The sequence below is a fragment of the Gopherus evgoodei genome, chromosome 5 (assembly GCF_007399415.2).
Source record: "Gopherus evgoodei ecotype Sinaloan lineage chromosome 5, rGopEvg1_v1.p, whole genome shotgun sequence".
NCBI classification, from domain to species: domain Eukaryota; kingdom Metazoa; phylum Chordata; order Testudines; family Testudinidae; genus Gopherus; species Gopherus evgoodei.
Genome location: NC_044326.1, coordinates 8,321,341 through 8,341,445, shown reverse-complemented (window position 1 = coordinate 8,341,445; position 20,105 = coordinate 8,321,341). Strand labels below are relative to the sequence as shown.

General features: G+C 45.2%; 1 protein-coding gene across 1 annotated transcript in view; it reads right to left on the bottom strand.

Annotated features, from left to right (window-relative positions):
• The window catches only part of LOC115651913 (pantothenate kinase 3-like), a 30,912-nt gene that overhangs the window by 8,539 nt on the left and 2,268 nt on the right, over nt 1-20,105 (bottom strand). Inside the window, exon 2 of the mRNA XM_030563212.1 lies at nt 59-411. Coding sequence (XP_030419072.1) covers nt 59-411 — 353 coding nt within the window. The remainder of the gene's footprint in view (nt 1-58; nt 412-20,105) is intronic.

Below are 20,105 nucleotides of genomic sequence, written 5' to 3'. Positions count from 1 at the left end.
CAAGTTACATGAGACTTCACTACCGTATCCTAAGTGTATAGAAGCCAAAAATGCATACTGTACGAAAGTCCTGCTCAAATTTGTACGCTCCACCTCCCGTGGCACATAAGGTAGTGTGGAGACTTGAGAAGTGTTTTTCGCTGCCCATTTGAATAAAAGCAGGCATGTCATGAGTAGGAAAGCGTATAAAGTGCAGATTGCCTTTACGTCCACACAGGGTAAGGTCCTTTAGTTCCAGGTGTACATCCCGAATGCCTGTAGATCCATAGGCTACATTTGAGGTCAGGTATTTTCGGATACTTTTAAGATTTTCCACTTCCTCCTCCTCCTCCTCAGCAGTGATGTCTTTTGGTTCAAAATAAACAAGCTTGACCAAAGTTCCTCCAATATCCAAGCCAAACCACGGAAAGACTAAGATGGAAAAAAAAAAAAGACATACATTATAATGTCTTAATTTCTGCAGAACAAAGATGTTAAATTGCCACAGTAACCCATCTGTTAATAAACAATTTCATGCCATGCAGTTTCCAAAAAATTCCACAAAATGCCCATGAATAGCCACATCTACCTTCACAGACCCTGTAACCATCCCAAACTCATCAAGAAACTCACCTAGCTAGGAACTCAGATATGCTCTGAGGAGAAAGTCTGGGTACACACTTTAACACGCTTAAAATGCCTTCACCAAACAAAGACACTCTACCAGAGAAGTAGATTGTATCATGGAACAGGCCACTCAAATACCCCAAGACAACCCACTTCAGTATGGAGACAAAACCCCCTCCATCCGCATACCTGTAGTCATCACCGACCACATCATCTTGGAACCTATACCGAGTATCATTAAACAATTACAATCCATACTTAGAATCATAGAACCATAGGGTCAGAAGAGACCACAAGAATCGTCTAGTAGTCTAAGCCCGTGCCAAGATATCTGATGGGGACCATATCCTGAAAGAAATCTTTCCTGAACTCCCTCTTCTGGCCTTCAAACAACCCCCCAACCTCATCAGCAGAAGCAAGCTCCCCACAGGCCAGGACACACCACCTCAAAGCAGCACCAGAACCTGCCAGAACAACAGATGTAAAACTTGTAGACATATCTCCACTGCTACAATGATCCACACACCCACAACATACCTTTCACGGTCCATGGATCCTACACATGCCTATCACAAATCGTGGTGTGCCTCATTCAGAGCATTAATTGCCCTAATAATGTGGGTGAAACAAGACAATCACTACACAAACGGCCTGCTACACTTGAAATGCTACCGCAGCACCACTGTAGAGCTTCAGTGTAGACACCACCTATTCTGATGGGAGAGGTTCTCCCATCATTTTAGGACTGTCGGCAATCTACCTCCCTGAGCAGCGGTAGTTAAGTGGATGGAAGAATTGTTTCTTCAACCTAGTGCTGTCTAGGTTTAGGATGGATGATTTAACTGGGAATTGGTCCTGCTTTGACCACGGGGTTGGACTAGATGACCTCCTGAGGTCCCTTCCAACCCTGTAAAAGCAGCAAAGAATCCTGTGGCACCTTATAGACTAACAGACGTTTTGAGCATGAGCTTTCGTGGGTGAATACCCACTTCGTCAGAGCATCGTGGGTATTCACCCACGAAAGCTCATGCTCAAAACGTCTGTTAGTCTATAAGGTGCCACAGGATTCTTTGCTGCTTTTACAGATCCAGACTAACACGGCTACCCCTCTGATACTTCCAACCCTGATATTCTAGGATTCTATGATACTCTGGGGGTTAGGTTGGCTTAACTACACCATCCAGGGGTATGGATTTTCCATATCTGAGTGATGTAGTTACACCGACTTAATTTTCTAGTGTAGACCAGGCCAAAAACACTGTATCACCTGTGAGCGAACACTTTTCACAAAGCACTCTACGTCTGACTTCTCAGTTCTCATCCTCGAAGGAAACCTGCAAGAGATGAGCCTCGGAGCTTAAATTCATAACCTGCTAGATTAAAAACTATGGACTGAATAGAGACCTAGGATTTATGGCTTATTATAACAATTAACAACAGGCTGTCTCTCAGCTTCTCTTTCCTCCTTTCCAACCTATGACTGAAGAGGTGTTAACTGGCCACTTCACCTTGAATGGTCGCTTGAAATGTGTTAACTACTTATGTTAAACAAGCCGTTCCACCTTGTATTTAGGGGGTGACTCTAAGGGTATATCTATACTGGCAGGAGTTACATCACTGGCAGTTACAGCGCCGCTCAGAGAGGACTGAAGGAAACCGCTGTTGTGTGTTCACACTGTTAGCTGCTTGCACAACATGTTCACACTTGCCGCACTTGCAGTGGTATTCGGAGCGGTGCACTCTGGGCGGCTATCCCACAGAGCATCTCTCCTCTTCTGCCGCTAAAAGTTGTGGGAAGGCGGAGGGGTCGTGGGGCATTCCTGGGTCCTGTCCCCAATGCCCCGTGAGCATTGCTTGCATCCCAGCCTTCTGTCCACATTTGGCGCCATTTTTCAATGGTCTGTGTACTGTGTGCTCTGCCTCTTTGGTTTGCAGGAATGCACCCTGCACTGTTGACCGACACAGCTTCTCTCGCTCTCACTAACACATCACGAGTGGCAGTGGAGTTATTCCTTAAACTACAAAGGCAAGAGTAGTTCAACACTGATCTCGCCACACGCAGTAGTTACGACACGAGACTGCTTGTGGCATTCATGGAGGTGCTGATTATAGTGGAATGCCCGCTTTTGGGTTTGGGAAACAAGCACTTGAGTGGTGGGGATCACATTGTCATGCATCTCTGGGATGACAAGCAGTGGCTGCAGAACTTTCGGATGAGGAAAGCCACATTCATGGGATAGTGAGATGAGCTCGCCACAGCCGTGCGGCGCAAAGACACGAGAATGAGGGCTGCCCTGACACTGGAGAACGTGTGGCAATTCACTGCAGATGCTGGCTACTCTAGATTGCTACCAATTGGTCGCCAACCAGTTTGGAGTAGGAAAGCTCACCATTAGATGCATGTTGACAGAAGTGTGCAGGGCCATTAGTCACATCCTGCTCTGAAAGGCTGTGACTCTGGACGACGTGCATGACATTGTGGATGGCTTTATACAAATAGGCTTCCCTAACCATGGAGAGGCAATAAATGGCACGCATATTCCAATTCAGACACCACACCACCTAGTCATCGAGTACATTAATCAGAGGGGGTATTTCTCAATGGTTCTCCAGGCACTTGTGGATCACTGTGGGCATTTCACAGACATTAACACAGGCTGGTCCAAAAAGATGCATGACATGCATCTTTTGGAACACTGGCCTGTTCAGGAACCTGCAAGCAGGGACCTTCTTTCTGGACCAGAAGATCACAGTAGGGGAAGTTGAAATGCCCATTATGATCCTTGGAGACCCTGCCTACCCCTTAATACCGTGGCTTATGAAGCCATACACAGGGCACCTTGACAGCAGCAAGGATCAGTTCAACTACAGGCTGAGCAAGTGCAGATTGCCTGTTGAGTGTGCTTTTGACCATTTAAAGGCCAGCTGGCGCTGCCTATATAGGAGGCTGGATCTGGTCGATGACCATAATTGTCTTAGTTCTTTGTGACCACTTTCTAATTCTGCCAACATTTTACGGAAGCAGTATTGTTTGGGGGAAATTAGTCTTCCAGGACTGGACTGTACACTGGGCACATAGCTCTTGGAGAGCGCCAGCACTGGGGCGGGGGGGCCTATAATCATTACTGTCCGCACATTTTCCCCAGGCTGTGTTAATTATGGAAGATATCCTGCTGCTGAAGGCAAGCAGGGAATCAAGGGAGGGTCTTCTCCAAGACTGCGGCTTCCACTCTGGCCCTTAAGCAGCTCACCTGTGTGCTGCAACAGTCACCCCCCTCATCCCCCCATGATGGCAGAATGGCGTGGGACAGTTACCATTAATGGGGCAAGAAACAAAGCAGCTCTGCCAAAGAACCTGTGGCAGCGGATTGCCTAGTATCTCCATAAGTGTTTTGCGGAGACCTGAGGCAGATTCCCATGAAGTGAGGGAGGCAATCAAAACACTCTGTTCCACTGCTCAGACTAAACATGTCATGGTAAATGCATCAATAGACACAATCCAGCTTTCTGCAACCCTCCTGCCCCAAACAACTAGCTATTACAGAATAACTCCATGTGTGGACAAGCCTTAAGTAACCATGTGTTATTCTCACAGTAACTCTTGTCCTACTCCTTTTCTTTTAATCCTCAAGTCAAGTCAAAAATTAAAGTGTGAGCTCTTTGGGGCAATGAACATGTAATGCTTTTATTGTTCTGTAAAGCATCTAGCAGTTGTGGACATTATGGAATTTGAACCTGGTAGAGTGAATAATTTTTTTTTCTTTTCTTATTATACAAACTCCGTAAGTGTCTGATGAAAAGTCAGGGTGGATAAAAATCAGTGATTTTATTTTTTTAAAAATAAAATAAAAAAAATCTGGTTTTTAATTTAAATCAGACTTTTTTGATAAAATGCTTCTTGAGGAAAAAGCCTATCTAAAGATAGTTTTAATTAAGACACATTATAGCTCAAAGATATCTCATCATAGAACAGAGATTATAAATTCTAATTCTATAGTATGAGGCAATATATTCATGTAATGTTTAAGACAAGTTTTGTAAATGATTCCAATAGTTCCTGGATTAGGGACCCAATTTTATGGGGTCCAGGGGCTTCTGTATAGACTATTTAAGTTAATCTTTCTATCTACTCAATGAGACTCCATGCTCAGTCTAGAAGATACCATCAGATGTTTAGTCTTGCAGTTCTCAAAACTCCAAGTTCCAAAGATAACATGTTTGTTAATAAATAAAATAATATAAATATATAGAGGTGAGAAATAACAGACCTCAACCCTATTGTGTCTCTGCAAATTTGTGTACACAGCACCAATCTCTTACCCTCTCTCTAAAAGTACAAAGATTCAAAAAGTTAAATTAATAGATTTTAGGAGCAGAATGAATCTGGACAAGGAGAAGTCTGGCGATAAATGTGAGAAGGGAGGAACAGGGCAGTAGAAACAAAAGTGAAACTGTTTGAGCAGCATATTCCAGAAGTCTTGAAGGTCTTTCTGAGTGTAGCTGTAAGAGACACCCAGTCTGGGAATATTTTAATGAAGTTCCTCTACCTGTGGGTAAGACAGGCATGCGTGCAAATGCAAACAGTGCAACAAAGATATGCAAGGGCCTGGTTGCCTGAATGAAACATTATGAGACCTGTTCTTCTCAGGAGGAAGCTGCGTTGATGATGATGATGAAAGAACACGTCTGAACATGCAGGACCTTCAGGTTGGTAAACTTTTTATTTCATACCTCTTTCTTAAGGATTGCCTGTCTTCCTTCTGGACTATTCTTGATTCTCATGTTGAGCAAAAAAAATATACACCTCTACCCCAATATAATGCTGTCCTCGGGAGCCAGGAAACATCTTACTGCATATAGGTGAAACCGTGTTATATTAAACTTGCTTTAAATCTGCCGGAGCACGCAGCCCGATCCTCCGGAGTGCTGCTTTACCGCGTTATATCCAAATTCGTGTTATATTGAGTCACGATTATTGGGGTAGAGGTGTAGTTGTTCCTGTATGGTACCATCATTTAGATGCAGTGTGATAAAAATAAATAGCTGAAATAGGCAGATCTTCCTTTTACAATTTCACCTTTAAAGTAGTACTGAGTGTCAGTGAACGCAATGAGTAAATCTAAATGAGCAGTATGGTAATAGGAGGTCATTGCAGTTATTTATTTTGTTTAGGAGAATCCATCCTCAACATACAAGATTCTGAAGACTATCCACCTTCAAGATTGCCATCATTTTCTATAGTTTCAGAGTTATCTGCCAATGATAGTGTTTCAGTCACATCATGTATGTCACATAGCCACAATAAATCACCTGTAGCAAAAAGAAAAAAGAAAAAAAAAAAAACCTCCATCATCCAGAAACAACCACAGATAACTTTGTGATAAGAACCAGCAGATTGCAAAAAGAGGTAATTGATGAAAATATTGCCCTGTTTGTTTATGCAACAAACTCTCCTTTCCCTATGACTGAGAACCCATACTTCATTAACATAGTTCAGTTATTAAGACCAGGATACAGTCCACCCAACAGAACAGATGATGCACGCAAAAAGATGGTTACTCACTTTTGTAACTGTTGTTCTTCGAGATGTGTTGCTCATATCCATTCCAATTAGGTGCGCGTGCGCTGCGTGCACATTTGCCAGAAGATTTTTACCCGAGCAACACTCGGTGGGTCAGTTGGGTCGCCCCCTGGAGTGGCGCCGCTATGGCGGTGAATATATACCCCTGCGACCCAATGGCCCTTCAGTTCCTTCTTGCCAGCTACTCCGACAGTGGGGAAGGAGGACGGGTTTGGAATGGATATGAGCGATACATCTCGAAGAACAACAGTTACAAAGGTGAGTAACTGTCTTTTCTTCTTCGAGTGCTTGCTCATATCGATTCCAATTAGGTGACTCTGAAGCCTTACCTAGGCAGTGGGGTCGGAGTGAGATGTCGCAGATTGTAGAACTGCTGAGCCAAATGCTGCGTCATCTCTGGACTGTTGTACCAAAGCGTAATGTGACGCAAAGGTGTGGACCGAGGACCAGGTAGCTGCATGACATATCTCCTGGATGGGTACATGAGCCAGGAAGGCGGCAGATGAAGCGTGAGCCCTAGTAGAATGTGTGGTGAGGTGGCTCATTGGAGCATGAGCTAAGTAATAGCAGGTGTGGATGCACGACGTCACTCAAGATGAAATCCTCTGGGAGGAGACAGGTAGGCCCTTCATTCGATCTGCTACCATGACGAAGTGTTGGGGTGTTTTACGAAAGGGCTTTGTTTGCTCGATATAAAAAGCGAGAGCCCTACGGATGTCTAGGGAGTGCAGCTGCTGCTCTCGGCGTGAAGAGTGTGGCTTCGGGAAGAAGACCGGAAGGAAGATATCTTGGTTGATATGGATACCACTTTAGGGAGGAAGGCCAGATGTGGTCGCAGTTGTATCTTGTCCTTGTGAAACACTGTATACGAGGGGTCAACCGTGAGAGCCCGAAGTTCGGAGACTCATCTTGCCAATGTAATGGCTACGAGGAATGCTGTCTTCCAGGACAAGTGCAGCAGCGAGCAGGTTGCCAGCGGCTCAAAGAGAGCAGCCATAAGTTTGGCTAGAACAAGGCTGAGGTCCCAGGTTGGGGCACGGCGGCGGACCTGCGGATATAAACGTTCCTAGCCTTGAGGAACCTCGAAACCATGGGATGAGAGAAGACCGAGCGGCCGTTCCCCCCTGGGTGGAAGGCAGAGATGGCCGCCAAGTGCACCTTTATTGATGAAACAAGTAGGCCTTGTTGTTTTAGGGACCAGAGGTAGTCCAAGATGGTAGGAACCAGTGTCTCGGTAGGAATAGCATTACACTACTCACACCAGCAGGAGAAACGCCTCCACTTGGCTATATACGTTAGCCTAGTGGAAGGTTTCCTACCACCCAGGAGTACTTGTTGTACCGAGGCAGAGCAGCGTTGCTCGGACTGGCTTAACCATGCAGTAAGGTGAAGAGACTGCAGGTCTGGGCGGTGAAGTCTGCCGTGATCCTGTGTTATGAGATCCGGTCAAAGAGGTAGGGGGATTGGGTTGGCCAGCGAGAGGTCAAGCAACATGGTGTACCAGTGTTGCCTCGGCCACGCTGGAGAGATCAAGATCATGTGGGTTCTGTCTCTGCGGAGCTTGAGCAGGACCCTGTGGACCAGCGGGAATGGTGGAAAGGAGATGTCTCGTCTACGGTATCAGGAATGCGTCTGATAGGGAGCCTGGGGAGTGACCCTGGAAGGAGCAGAACACATGGCATTTCCTGTTCTCGAGGGAGGCAAAGAGGTCTATGTGGGGAGATCCCCACTTCCAGAAAACAGAATGGATAACATCCAGGCGAATCGACCACTCGTGAGACAGGAAGGATCTGCTGAGGTGATCTGCCAGAGTGTTCTGAACCCCTGGGAGAAAAGACGCTACCAGGTTGATCTAGTGGGTTATGCAAAAGTCCCAGAGCTGGATGACTTCCTGACAAAGGGGGGAGGAATGTGCGCCACCCTGCTTGTTTATGTAAAACATGGCCGTTGTGTTGTCTGTGAACAGAGTGACACAACGGCCTTGTATATGCTCCTGAAACACCTGGCACGCGAGGCAGACTGCCCTCAGCTCCCGTACATTGATGTGCAAGGTCAGTTCTTGAGCTGACCAAAGGCCTTGAGTGCGGAGATCCTTGAGGTGGGCTCCCCAACCCAGAGATGACGCATCCGTGGTCAGGGCCACTGAAGGTTGAGGCGGGTAGAAAGGCATCTCTGCGCAGACCAGGGCGGGTGACAGCCACCAGTTCAGGAAGTCTATGATGCTCGGTGGGATCGTGAGGATCATGTCTATGCTGTCTCTGCCTGGGTGGTATACCGAGCTGAGCCAAGTTTGAAGGGGACGGAGGCGTAATCTGGAGTGTTTGGTCACGAACGTGCAGGCCGCCACGTGACCTAGGAGGCCAAGACAAGTGCGAGCCGAAGTTGTCAGGAAGTTTTGCAGGCCTCGGATAATTGATACCATCGCCTGAAACCGGGGCTGTGGTAAGCAGGCTCTGGCTAGAGTGGAGTCCAGGATGGCCCCAATGAAGTCTATTCTCTGAGCGGGAACCAGAGTGGATTTTTCTATATTGATCATCAGGTCTAATTGCCTGAATAGGTCCTTGATGATGCCCACATGACGGGTGACTTGTGTCTCGGAGGTCCCTCGAATGAGCCAATCGTAGAGATATGGGAAGACGTGTACTCGATGACGACGGAGGGAGGCGGCGACTACAGCCATGCATTTTGTGACTACTCGTGGGGCTGTAGAAAGGCCAAACGGAAGGACCGTAAATTGAAAATGTTGATGGTTGTCCACAAAGCGGAGGTACTGCCTGTGTGGTGGGTAAATAGCGATGTGAAAATACATGTCCTTCATATCTAGGGTGGCATACCAGTCTCCGAGATCCAAAAAGGGGATGATGGTCCCCAGGGATACCATTCAGAACTTAAACTTTATCATGAATTTGTTGAGTCCTCGCAGGTCTAGGATAGGTCTCAGACCTCCCTTTGCTTTGGGGATTAGGAAATAGCGGGTATAAAACCCCTTGCCCCTCGAGTCTTTCTGTAACTCTTCTATAGCTCCCATGGTTAGGTGCGTCTCTACCTCTTGCAAGAGGAATTGCTCGTGAGAGGGGTCCCTGAAGAGGGACGAGGATGGGGAGTTGAAGGGGGGCAAAATAAATTAGAGGTGGTATCCCAATTCTACCGTGTGTAGGACCCAACGATCCAATGTGAGTAGGGCCCAGGCAGGGAGGAAATGGGAGAGGCAGTTGTAAAAAGGCGGAAAAGGATCCTGGGAAAGAACTGGTACGCCGTCCTTGGGCGTCCCTTTAAAAGTTCGATTTGGGTCCCGCTGGTTTGGTGGGGCCCTGATTTTGACCCCCTTGGGGCCCAGACTGCCTTCTGCGATTCCCCGGCCTCGTCTTCTGCCGAAGTCCTGTCACGGCCTAGGTGGGTGGTAAGCACGCTGAGGCTGAGGCCAGAAGGACCTGCGCTGAGTCACCGGGGTGTGCATTCCTAGCGAGCGTATGATCACCCTGTTGTCCTTTAGGCTCTGCAGCCTAGGGTCAGTCTTTTCAGAAAATAGGCCTTGGCCTTCAAAGGGCAAGTTTTGTATAGTCTGTTGTAACTCAGGTGGGAGGCCTGACACCTGAAGCCATGATATTCTTCTCATGGACGCTCCTGAGGCCAGAGTTCTGGCTGCTGAGTCAGCCGCATCCAGTGAGGCTTGAAGAGAGTTCTTGCCACCTTCTTTCCTTCCTCCAAGAGGACTGCAAACTCCTGGCGGGAGTCTTGGGGAACTAACTCCGTGAATTTGCCCACCGCTGCCCAGGTGTTGTAGTTGTATCGGATAAGTAGGGCTTTGCTGGTTCACCACCCTGAGCTGGAGGCTTCCAGCAGAGTATACCTTGTGGCCCAATAAGTCTATGCGCCTAGCCTCCTTGGATTTTGGAGCAGTGAGCTTGCTGGCCATGGCGCTCTCTCCGTTAACCGATTGCACGATCAGGGAGCAGGGTGCACGTACAAATATTCGTACCCTTTCAAGGGTACCATGTACTTCCGCTCAACTCCCTGGCCGTGGGCAGAATAGAGGCTGGAGATTGCCAGATGGTATCGGCATTTGCCTGAATCGTACAAATAATGGGCAAAGCTACTCTTGTGGGGGTGTCAGCTGATAGAAGATCCTATGGTGGATATTTTATCTCCGGGACCTCCTCCACCTGAAGATTCATATCCTGGGCCACCCGCCTCAGAAGATCGTGATGGGACCTCAGGTCAATTGGAGGAGGATGTCCCCGCCACCACCTCATCTGGAGAGGAGGAAGAGGAGAGGTCATGTACAAGAAGGTCCTGTGTGGGCTCTTGTTCTTGGGCGGTGTCAGGTTCAGGTGGGACCTGAGAATCTGTCGGCGAAACGGATGTTTCATCCGTACTCACAGGAGGGGGGCGGCTTACAGTTGCCTCTGGCACCTGGTGTTCAGATGGCACGGAGCGTGGGGCTTCTGGGTGCGCATCTTGGGCTTGGTGATATGCCCAAGGTGTCCAGAACAACCACTGATGAGGCCCTTGTTCTTGATCTTGGGTGTCCTGGAAGACTCGGCTGGGCAGGTCTGAGTCACTGTCCTGTGCATAGGAAGCACTGTCCACGTGAGATGACACTGAGGTGTGTCTAGATGGCCAAGGAGGAGCTGAGAAACCCTGAGAAGGGACCATATCTCTAGATGATCTCTCTCGGTGCGGCACCGGGGAGCGGTACTGGGTGCATAACAGTACCATGAACGAGATCGGGACCTGCGACCATATCAGTGCCGCGAGGTCGATCGGGATCTCGAGGCTCGTCATCTGGAGCGGCTGCGAGAGGCGCAGTGCCGGGAGCTGGATCGGTACCGGGAGTGCCGGGCTGGCGAACAGGACGCTGAGCAGTGCCGCGAGCGCGACCTGTACCATGATGGAGAGCAGTGCCGGAACTGCAAATGGCATCGGGACCGGGATCGGCAACGGGACCGAGAACGCTGGTAGGACCGAGATCTTGATCGGTGCCTCTCAGTGGTGCTGACGGAGGGTGGCCTCAGTAGGGCAGGTTTGCCAATAGACTGAATAACCCACACTGGCCGGCGAAGGGGTTGAGGCAGTGCAGACTCTGTCATTGCAATCAAGTCCCTCACCATGGAGAAGGTCTCAGGCGTGGACAGGATAGTGAGCTCAACCACAGATACGCTGGGGAGCTTTCAGGCACCGGAACTTGACGGTCCTTGTGGGACCGGAATCAACGGTACCGAAGCTGGCGGTGCCACAGCAGATGTCAGTGCCAGGCAGTCTGACTTAGGCAGGTGCTCGACTGTGGTGCAGGTGGCAACGAAGCAGCGGGAGTCTTATGATGCTTCTTGACCCGCGGTGACAGGGAACGGTGCTGAGCCGACATCGGTGCCGGCGACGGTCGTGCCGAGGGGCCTTAGCGGTACCAGGGCGATCCCGGAGCCAAAAGAGTGCTTCTCCCTGATACAGACTGTTCAGCGCTCGGTGCCGAGGGTGTTGGACTAAGAGCTGCCTCCATCAGGAGCTGTTTTGAGGCAAAAGTCCCACTCTTTCTTTGTCCTCGGCTTAAAGGCCTTACAGATCCGGCACTTATCTGAGAGATGGGATTCCCCGAGGCACTTAAGGCAGGAGTTGTGGGGATCTCCCATTAGCATCGGCTTATAGCAGGCCGAGCACGGTTTGAAGCCCAGTGACCCAGGCATGAGCCCCTGTATCGGGTGGGGGGAAGGGGCTAATCCCTGATCCCCTTGCTACTATATACACTAAATATATTATAGAAACGACTAAAATTAACTATAACTATAGAGATTATAACTATATATACAACTATTAATAAGGAACTATGAGCAGCTAGGGAAGTGGAGATCAGCTAAGCCGCGCTCCACTGTTCCAACAACCAACATGGGTGGTAAGAAGGAACTGAAGGGCTGTTGGGTCGGCAGGGGAATATATTCACCGCCATAGCGGCGCCACTACAGGGGGCGACCCAGCTGACCCACCGAGTGTTGCCAGGGTAAAAATCTTCCGGGGAACGTGCACGTGGCACACACACACCTAATCGGAATAGATATGAGCAAGCACTCGAAGAAGAATTGCTGGATAATGTGTATGAAAGAGAAATTGAGCAGTGTGCAAAAAGGTCTACAGGGTAAAATTGTTAACCTGAGTCTTGATGGGTGGAGCAATGTCCACAATGATCCTGTTATATGTGCCTGTGTGACAACAGAAGAAGGGAATGTCTTCCTTACAGAAACAATTGATACATCAGGAAATGCACACACAGCAGAATACTTACAAGAAGTAGCAGTAAAAGCTATAACAAACTGAAAAAAAAATACAAGTGTCTAGTACACAGCTTGGTCAAAGACAATGCTGCAAATGTATCCAAGATGAGAAGAAATTTAGAAGAGAGTTCCAAGCTAATAACATAGTCTGCAGTGCTCATTTGATGCACCTCCTAGCCAAAGACTTCAGTGTTCCAAGAATAAAGGCTAATGTTGTTGAAATTGCAAAATACTTCCATAACAACCACTTTGCAGCAGGTGCTCTGAAAAAAGTGGGAGGAACCAAGCTAACTCTCCCACAAGAAGTGCGATGAAACTCGGTAGTGGACTGTTTTGAGCATTATATCAAGAACTGGCCTAATCTGATGACAGTTTTGCCAACAAAACTGTGAAAAAATAGATGGCACTGTCACCTCCAAAGTTCTCAACATTGGGCTTAAGAGAAATGTTGAACACATGCTGAGTCCCCTGAAGCCTATTTCTGTAGCTTTGAACAAAATGCAGGGAAATAGCTGTTTTACTGCTGAAGCTCTTGAAATTTAGAAGGAACTGAGTGAGATCTTAGAAAGAGAAATATGCAATGACAGAGTTCAATTACAAGAATTAAAAAAACGAATGGGATAAGCACTTCTCAATACTCAGTTTCAGAGTCAAACCTTAACCGCTGAAGAGGACATCCAGCAATCATCTCTACATAATACCAACTTGAATAAACTTCAGCGCTAAGGGTGAATCATTCAAGAAATATGTTTGCTGATGATGTTTTAACGGAAGTCACACCAGTGAACTGGTGGAAGTCAATTAAGAACTTGGATTCACAGACTATAGAAGTGATAATCTCACTTTTAACAGCAGTAGTTTCTTCTGCCGATGTAGAAAGAGTATTTTCTTCCTTTGGACTAATTCATTCTAAATTGAGAAATCATTTGGGACCTGAAAAAGCAGGAAAGCTTGTTTTTCTTTTCCAGATTATGAACAAACAGGAAAAATGAAGGTGAAGACAACTGAGTTAGCTGCAGAACCCAATCTTTTAAATTTTTCATGTTAACCTAGCTGACACAGCCAATTTAATCTTTTTTTATATATTCATTTAACTATTTTAGTTAAAAATTTTAACAAAAACAAATCCGATTTTAAAAACTTGAATGTTTAACTAAATTCAAAAATTCATATGCTTGTTTTGTTAAAATATTATATGTTTGCTGTTGAAGAAAAAAATCCAGAATACATAATGTTGTTGTTTTAGTTAAATAAAACTAATTTAAATGTCTGTCTGGTGATGTTCTTCTCCTAATACAGCATGGCAAGAAAATCCTCCAAATATTAATGATTAACCTGTTGAAATTGGACATAGTTTGGTTATTTACCAAAGGTAATTGAAGAAGATATTTATAAAGTCATTGGGAGGTGAACTATCTTTCATTTTCTGATATAGCTGTAATACTAATCTGAAAAGTTTTCAAAATAAATCACTTTAAAACTGTATAGTGTGTACCTTCTGAATTGAAACCTACATCTATCTCTGAGTTGTGAAGAATATGTATTAAGGTTATAACAACCAAGAAGAATGCACTTTTATGCAGAAATCCATGATTAAATCGAGTCTTCCTGACTAATGATCATGATTTAAATCAATTTGACTGAAATCAAATCCACCCTGTGAAAAATGGTAATATAATCACGGATCTCAAAAAGATATGAAGTTCAAACTGTATTTCAGACTGATCTTTAAGTTATGAAACAATTATACTAAGAGCTAACAAGAAGCTTAGCCTACAGAGCACTGGAAACTGACAGATGACACCTAAATGTAGGACAGCATCTCGCTACTTACTCTAAAATATTCTGTATTACATTTAACCACCTTGTACCATTACAGAAATTATACAACTTAGTACACTTTTATTAAATGTGTAATAAGTCTACACTTCTTCGCCTCTCTAAAATGGAGCTTCATTAGTAATTAACATTTTATATAAAATTTCAAATCATAAAAGGTATTTAAATAAGGACTTAAACTTAGGAGAACAAAATAACTTGCAAATATTTTACTTTTACCGCATTTATTTACGTTACTTTCTGTTCTAAATGTTATGTGTAGTTTACATCTTTGGCTGGATTTGATCAAATATACAGTATTTGAAAGGTTGAAAGATACAGAAGCCCCTTCATAGAAATCAGATAACAGGACAAGAGAATTTAGGTCAAGAATTGGGTGTAATTTTTCTACCAAAACTATTTTCTGGCAAAAGATGTAGATTCTGAAACTTTTCATGAATCTATGCCAATTTCAGTGAATTGTTTAATCAAAAAACTAACAAGAACAAAAATCAAAACATTTAATTTCACCATTTTCAAAATGAAATGTTTTGTTTTTTTGATTTGATACAACTTTGTTTAGAAATTTCCTTTAAACTTTTTTTAAATGCTCACATTCTAAACTTTTTGTGACCCAAGATTTTTTTTCTCTCCAAATACTTCATTCCACAATGCTCTCCAGCTAGAAATATACCATGCACCATATTCCCTACTGGAAAACTACTGACGTTTCCTCTTCTACTTTCTAGGTCAGTACATTGTATGAAAGAAAAACAAATATCTGTGCATACGAATAACAATTGCAATGCTGCTCTCAAATCATATGCAAGGTATTTTCTTGAAGTTGTTCATAGCATCTACAAAGATAAGTGGATTCTAGCCTTGTTCAACCTGTTGTTTCTGTTAACAGAAACACTCATTACAGCATAGATTCCATTAACCATTTGGATCTAGTGATCATCAGTTTCATATCCTGCACTTGAGGGAAAACATGGTCTATTCATGTCCAGGTCATTTGGCATATCTTCTCCTACAGTCTTATCAAAATAGGTATGATATTGATACTGTCTTTCTTCATTTGGGCTATTTACCACATTACCTACTACCAAAAATGTACTTACTGAACTGTGTGGAGAAAAGGTTCTTTTAACTGTGCCACAGTCCAGTACAATGGGCCAGTAAGAAGGAAAAAAATAGTCTCTCTGGATTGGTTTTCATATGTACATTAGCATTGTGCACAAGAAATACAGAGAGCAATGCCCATCATTAAATACTTTTGAACTGGCACTAATTTAAGATTTTGATATTACTTCAAGAGCAGCTGGAGACCTCACAAGGAACCCTGTTTCACATAAATTTCCAGGAACATCTTTTTATTCCACAAAGCAACAATCAGTCAATAATAGCATACACAAACTACTAGAAAGGAACAAAGATCATCAACTTGAACTACAAAGCCACTGGAATCCTTTCATTCTTGAAGAAGCAGGCTAGTGCACCTATATGCAGGGCAAGACAAACCTCAAGGTCAAAAGGATCACTTGCCACATACCAGCACCAAATAAGTGGGAGCTAAACTAGGACAATCTCTGATCATCTGCCCATTAAGTGGTTCTCTCATTTAGACTTGTAACTTAAAACAAGAGGGTACCAGCATTGTACTCTTGCCATTGCCATCACTAACATGGAAGATAGACACACATTCTACCTGTGAAAGGACCTACTCAGGATGCCTTTCCCTTATTTCTTAAATCATCAATGATCTCGAAAATAAGTCTAGATAGACTATCTGTAATCCTAAATAGACCACACTGGTCTCTCAGGCTGCAGTTCCCAAAGTTTATAAAGATACCCATGATTCAATCTTCAACCCTGAGGAATATTAACCCAACATTTCTAGACCCAGACATCTCACATCTTCTGAATCTTCTGGGATCCTCCTGTGAGGCATATGATGAAACTGACACTTCAACCTTGTTTTGTTGACCTCCAAAGCCTTTTCAATTCCCTAATGGAAACTTCCCCATATTTGTTTTTTACATAAATTAGGAGAGTAAACTTGGTCAATTAAAGAACCCCATCGTCAATGCTTCTTTTAAAAAGATGATCCTTAGTCCGGGTACTAATTTCTAAACATAAAAGGTGCCCTTATTTTTGCTCTAAATCTAAATCTACTTTGATTGTGAAATGGGCTTTAACGTCTATCAACAATGGATCAAAGAGTGAATAAAGTCATACATATTATTGCTCCTTTATGGGGATCTTAAGTGATTGAAGGTCTTCAATACTCAATCTTCTCAATGGATCAAGTTATACACTAAGCATGCAAAGAATCCAATAAGATCCCTCTCCTCAAGGCAAAGTTTGCAAAGGACTGTCTAAAGCCATAGCTTGGAATAACAGAATTTTATACAAGTCAGTATGCCTCCCCAAGATTTGCAATTCCTTCAAACAATATAAGACTGTCTCTCCTCAGCCAATGCAACCTTTGACTTCTTCAGGATTCCTCAAAGTAAGTAAGCAAATAAAGTCTCAAATTACAAAAATGAACAAAAAAATTTCCATTTTAATTTCTCCGAGGGTCATTTTACGAGAAATATTTTGTATTTACTTTCTTTCTCACCTTGGGATTTGGTATTTGCTGCTTGCTCTTTTCCATTAAAGATATCCATGCAAGCAGATGCTCATGTATCATAAAGAGAAAGTTCGTTTCCTTACCTGTAATTATAATGACGGGTACCCTTTCTTATGGCTATTACTTTCCTATATATCAACAGGTTCCTAATAAAGGGACAATTTCTTTCATCCTATAGTTTGGATTTTTTTTTAATGTCTTCTACTCAACTATGCAGTTTCAGCTTTGGAAGTCATTTCCTGACACAACTGTGTTGCTGCAGCAGTTCTGCAGAATTTGAACCTGAAATGAGGAAGAAGGCAGGGAAGTCTAGGATGTTCACATGGTGTGAAATTGGCAGAATAGTATTGCATAAAATTACCATAAATAACATCCAGACCAGTGGATGCCTTCTATTATGAAAAATTAGATAGACAGATATAGAGATAGGTATGATGGAAGGGAGAGCTCCTTTCCTGTTGCCAGAAAGAGCCTTCAGTGCAAAAGATAAGAGTCCACAAGCATGATCCAAACTCTGGTTAAAATTCCCCGTTTACTGAGGGTATGTCTACATCTACAATTTTGCAGCGCTGGTTGTTACAGCTGTGTTAGTACAGCTGTATAGGGCCAGCGCTGCAGAGTGGCCACACTTACAGCAACCAGAGCTGCAAGTGGTGTTAAATGTGGCCACACTGCAGCGCTGTTGGGAGTGGTGCATTGTGGGCGGCTATCCCATAGAGCACCTCGTCCCATTTCGGCGCTGTGGCTTGTGGGAAGGGGAAGGAAGTGTGATTGTCTTTCCGCTTCCTGTTCCTGTTCCAACGCCCCGTGGTGCTTTGGTACACATTCGGAGCAGTGTGGCAGCATTGTGATTGTACAGCGCTTTTTCTGCGTTTTTTTTTTTAAATGGATCCTGAGCAGCTGATGACCTTATTGATGAATGTTGCCAGCACATCGCGCTTGGCAGTGGAGCTATTCCTTCAGCTGCAAAATGAGAGTGACAGTGAGAGTGAGGAGTCAAGACGATGATATTGAATCGCCTCACTGTGAAGACAGTAAATTGCTTGTGGCAGTAACAGACGTGCTCAGCTCCGTGGACCGGCGCGTTTGGGCTCGGGAAACCAGTACTCAGTGGTGGGATCAAATCGTCCTGCAATCCTGGGATGACGAGCAGTGGCTGCAGAACTTTCGGATGAGAAAAGCCACTTTCATGGGACTGTGTGCTGAGCTCGCCCCTACCCTGCGGCGCAGGGACACGAGATTTAGAGCTGCCCTGCCTGTGGAGAAGCGGTGGCTATTGCAATCTGGAAGCTGGCAACTCCAGACTGCTTCAGATCGGTGGCGAACCAGTTTGGAGTGGGAAAGTCTACCGTTGGAATGGTGCTGATGCAAGTTTGCAGGGCCATTAATCGCACCCTGCTAAGAAGAACCGTGACTCTTGGGAACGTGCAGGACATTGTAGATGGCTTTGCAGAAATGGGGTTCCCTAACTGTGGACGGGCAATAGATGGGACGCATATTCCTATTCTGTCACCACCCCACCTGGCATCAGAGTATGTTAATCGCAAGGGGTATTTCTCCGTGGTTCTGCAAGCGCTTGTGGATCACCGTGGGCGTTTCACTGACATTTACTCAGGATGGCCTGGAAAGGTGCACGATGCACGCATATTTCGGAACAATGCCCTGTTCAGGAGGCTGAGGGCCGGGACTTTTTTCCCAGACCGCAAGATCACAGTAGGGGACATCAAAATGCCCACTGTGATCCTTGGAGACCCCGCTTACCCCTTAATGCCATGGCTCATGAAACCATATACAAGGAAGCTTGACAGGAGCAAGGACCGGTTCAACTACAGGCTGAGCCGGTGCAGAATGATTGTGGAGTGTGCTTTTGGCCGTTTGAAAGCTCGCTGCTGTCTTTATGGGAAGCTAGATTTGGTGGAAAGCAGCATCACCGCTGTTATATCCGCGTGCTGTACTGTCCATAATATTTGTGAAGGGAAGGGTGAAAGATTCAGTGAGGAATGGACCTCCAAGGTTCAACACCTGGAGGATGAGTTTGCTCAGCCAGAGAGCAGGGCTAATAGGGAGGCCCAGGAATGGGCTTCAAGGATTAGGGATGCTGTAAGGGAGCAATTTGATGCTGAGAGCCAACAGTAATGTTTGATGCATTTGATGTGCTTTGCTTTACCTCGCTGTGTAATATTTACCACTTCCAGCAACAATAAAACGTAGTGAAAGAAATAGAAAAAAAAGCCTTTATTCAACATACAGTACATAACAGGCAAGGGGGTAGGGGTCGTGGACTGTACATTTACAGGTTTTAATATGTCCTATTTTGATCAATATTCACTGTCTGCTGCACTTCAAGATTACTATGCTGCAGAATAATGGGGGTGGAGTGAACAGGGTAAGAATTATAGTTATCAGGGCTGGTAGGTGATCTTATAGGTGTTGGGGGCAGCTGGGGATAATACGGAACTGGCTGCTGGAGAAAGTTGTTTTGTACTGGGGAACAAGGAAGAGGGCTTTGGGAGGGCTGTGGGTTACCATGGTACATATTTGTCTGCATGGCTACAAGAGACTCGAAAGACTCAGTTTGGCGAGACAGGAGGCTTATCATCTGCTTTGTGGTTTTTTTGGCAGACAATTCCTTTCTCCTGCTTTCTGTTTGCCTCCATTCATGTACACTCTTTCTCCACTCATGTACATTGCTTCTCCATTCATAGGTCTTCTCTCTCCATTCCTCTGTCTTCCTACTTTCTCTGTTGTAGTGGCTCATTACAGACTTGATCAATTCCTCTTTTGATTTCCTAGGATTCCGTCTCAAGTTCTGCAACCTACGTGAGGCCGGTGATACGGCTGCAGTAGTCAAGGTCCCTAGAAAACAGAGAGCTAGAACCATGTAATACACAGAGGCATCACTGTTTATTATCACAGTATGAAGGACTTTTTAGACTTTGGTAGCATCCTTCTCATATACCTCACATAACACAGGGAGGGCAGGCAAGCTAAGTCATGGCGAGCAATGGGGTGAGTGGTTTTGCCCCGATTTCCCCTTGGGAGTGGGAATTGACCGGGGGGGGGGGAGAAACGCGGTGCTGGATGCCTGCTCGGAGGGTGTGTGGGGAACAGCAGAGCACACCGCAGGGCAGGATGCCTGCTTGAAGTGGGGGACGGGGAACACCTGAGCACACCGCGGGGCTGCCTACGTGCTGGGGGGGGG